This window comes from Bombyx mori, chromosome 3 (genome assembly GCF_030269925.1).
Source record: "Bombyx mori chromosome 3, ASM3026992v2".
In the NCBI taxonomy this organism is placed as follows: domain Eukaryota; kingdom Metazoa; phylum Arthropoda; class Insecta; order Lepidoptera; family Bombycidae; genus Bombyx; species Bombyx mori.
In genome coordinates, this window is record NC_085109.1 from 15,245,323 (window position 1) to 15,247,938 (window position 2,616).

Consider the following 2,616-nt stretch of genomic DNA (forward strand, 5'->3'; position numbering starts at 1 on the left):
ATGGTGCGTTTGTTGACACTCCTCTCGCTGCTCGCCGCCGGCTCCTGCGGCCGTCGATATGGTGAATATAAACAATAAATAGTTCTAAGTCTTTTATCGATTAAGTACTCAAACAGGTTACATTTAAATTCACTCCTAATAGATTTCTGAAAGAAAAAAAAAAAAATTTGGCTATAGTTTAAAATATTCACTGGTGAGGTAGTGGTCTAGTTAAATATACTGGAAGAATGATAATCATTTCGATGTTGTATGAATGGACGGTCCAGGATTAGATAAGGACGGTTACCACCGGGATGACGTGGGGTCGAGGCGCTCCCTGCAGACGCCCTCAACGCCGGCCCCCGAGCTGGAGTCGGAGTACTGGTCGCGCGACGCCCAGAGTGAGCTGGGGGAGCGCGCCTGGTACGACGGCAGCAGCGGGTACGCGCGGAACGTCGTCATGTTCCTCGGAGACGGCATGTCCGTGGCCACACTCACGGCCGCCCGCACGCTGCTCGGCCAGCGCCGGGGACAGACTGGAGAGGAGTCCCGATTGTCTTTCGAACATTTTCCAACTGTCGGACTTTCTAAGGTATGACGATACAGATTAATGTTCTGCTTAAATTTCATTCATTCTCCTTGAAATTTATTTTTCAAGTTACTGTAACAGCAGGACTAACCTTCACTTTATTTATATTTAAATTGCGAGGGAAATGTTGACAGACCTACTGCCTAGACGCCCAGGTAGCGGACTCGGCTTGCTCGGCCTCCGCCTACCTGTGCGGTGCAAAGGCTAACCTGGGCACCATCGGTGTGTCGGGACACGTGGCGCGACACCACTGTACTGCGGCCACCGACGCTGCACACCAGCTCGCCTCCATCGCCTCCTGGGCTCTCGACGCCGACAGGGACGCCGGGATCGTGACCACCACCCGCGTCACGCACGCCTCGCCGGCCGGAGCGTACGCCCACACCGCCGACCGGAACTGGGAGAGCGACGGTGACGTTACCGCCGGCTGCAGCGGCCACGCTCAGCTGGACATCGCGCAGCAACTCGTCCACGCGCGTCCCGGGAAAGACTTCAAGGTGAGGCACCGAGGGCGGCAATCTGATCGAACAATGCCTGCTTCGACGCTGGCTACTACTACTCTTCGATAATTGTTATCACCAACTCGATAGAAAAATATTCCCCTTAATCAACCACTTACGCACTACAAATGAAACCCTCCAATACACTGATATTTCCTAACGTAAGTTATATTGTGCAAATGAGATGACCTTTGTTAAAAGTTGCATGTACATGTTTAAGGTTATTTTGGGAGGCGGAAGAAGAGAGTTCCTACCCAACACTATGACGGACGAAGAGGGCAGTAGAGGAAGAAGATACGATGGGCGAAATCTGATCTCAGAGTGGCTCACTGAGAAGGACAGTCGCGGCGTCACGCACGAATACGTGTGGAACAGACAACAGCTGATGGAGGTCTCCGAAGAGTTGCCAGAGTACCTGCTGGGACTATTCGAACCGAGTCACTTACAATATCATATGGAGGCAAACCATACCATGGAGCCGACCCTGGCCGAGCTCACGGAAGTGGCGATCAAATCGTTGAGTCGCAACAAGGAAGGATTCTTCTTGTTTGTCGAGGGAGGCAGGATCGACCACGCGCACCACGAGAACTTGGCCCACCTCGCTCTCGACGAGACCATCGAACTAAGCGCGGCGGTGGAGAAAGCACGGGAGCTGCTCTCGGAGCAGGATTCATTAATCGTAGTGACGGCGGACCACGCTCACGTCATGTCCATCAGCGGGTACACACAGCGCGGCGGGGACATCCTCGGCCCCTCGGACGCGCTGGGCGACGACGGCATCCCCTACATGACGCTCTCGTATGGCAACGGTCCCGGGTACCGCGAGCCGAGGGGCGGGCAGCGCGTCGACCCGACACGACAAGATTACCGTAAGCGAACTTCGTATCTATCGCGTTAATCCCCCGTAATTCACCAGGGACACGAAGCTCTATATCACGCCCAGTAACAACAAGGTAACGTACTGTTTTGTTACCGATAATGTGAAAGAGGCTATTATTTGTAAAATTCTGATGCCGTGGGTAACATAACCTGCATTGTATAGCGGCAGCCTCGCCGTGTCAACTGAGTGCTTGTATCGAAGGTGTTCTGTCTTGCAGGAGGGTCAGAGTACGTGTACCCGGCCGCAGTGCCGCTGGACTCGGAGACTCACGGCGGAGACGACGTGGCGGTATTCGCCTGGGGGCCTCACCACGCCCTCTTCTCTGGCCTCTACGAGCAGAGTCACATCCCGCATCGCATGGCGTACGCAGCATGCATCGGTCCCGGCAAGCACGCTTGCCAACATTCACCACATTCAACTACTTAACCTGTTTGATATTCTTTAAAATCTGTCACTCTTAGTAAAAGATAAAGAAAATAATACCATTGTTTTTGTTATTTAGACACAGTATTGTGCAAAATAATACAAATGAAAACTAAGTAAGGGTGCCGTTGATATGCTGTGGATGATGCCACTAGTAGCTTCCAAAAGCAGCCCAGTGGATCCGTGAGACCATATCTAGGGCGTCGACGGCGCGGCGGTTGGCAGAGGGGCGACCCGGACTAGTA

The 2,616-nt window shown here is 53.1% G+C and overlaps 1 protein-coding gene across 1 annotated transcript; it reads left to right on the plus strand.

Moving 5' to 3' along the window:
• Alps (soluble alkaline phosphatase) lies at positions 1-2,374 on the plus strand. Its single transcript, NM_001043391.2, is given in 5 exon segments — positions 1-61; positions 267-571; positions 703-1,065; positions 1,289-1,937; positions 2,166-2,374. Coding segments are annotated over 5 exon segments (1,587 nt in total).
• The last annotated feature ends 242 nt before the right edge of the window (positions 2,375-2,616 follow it).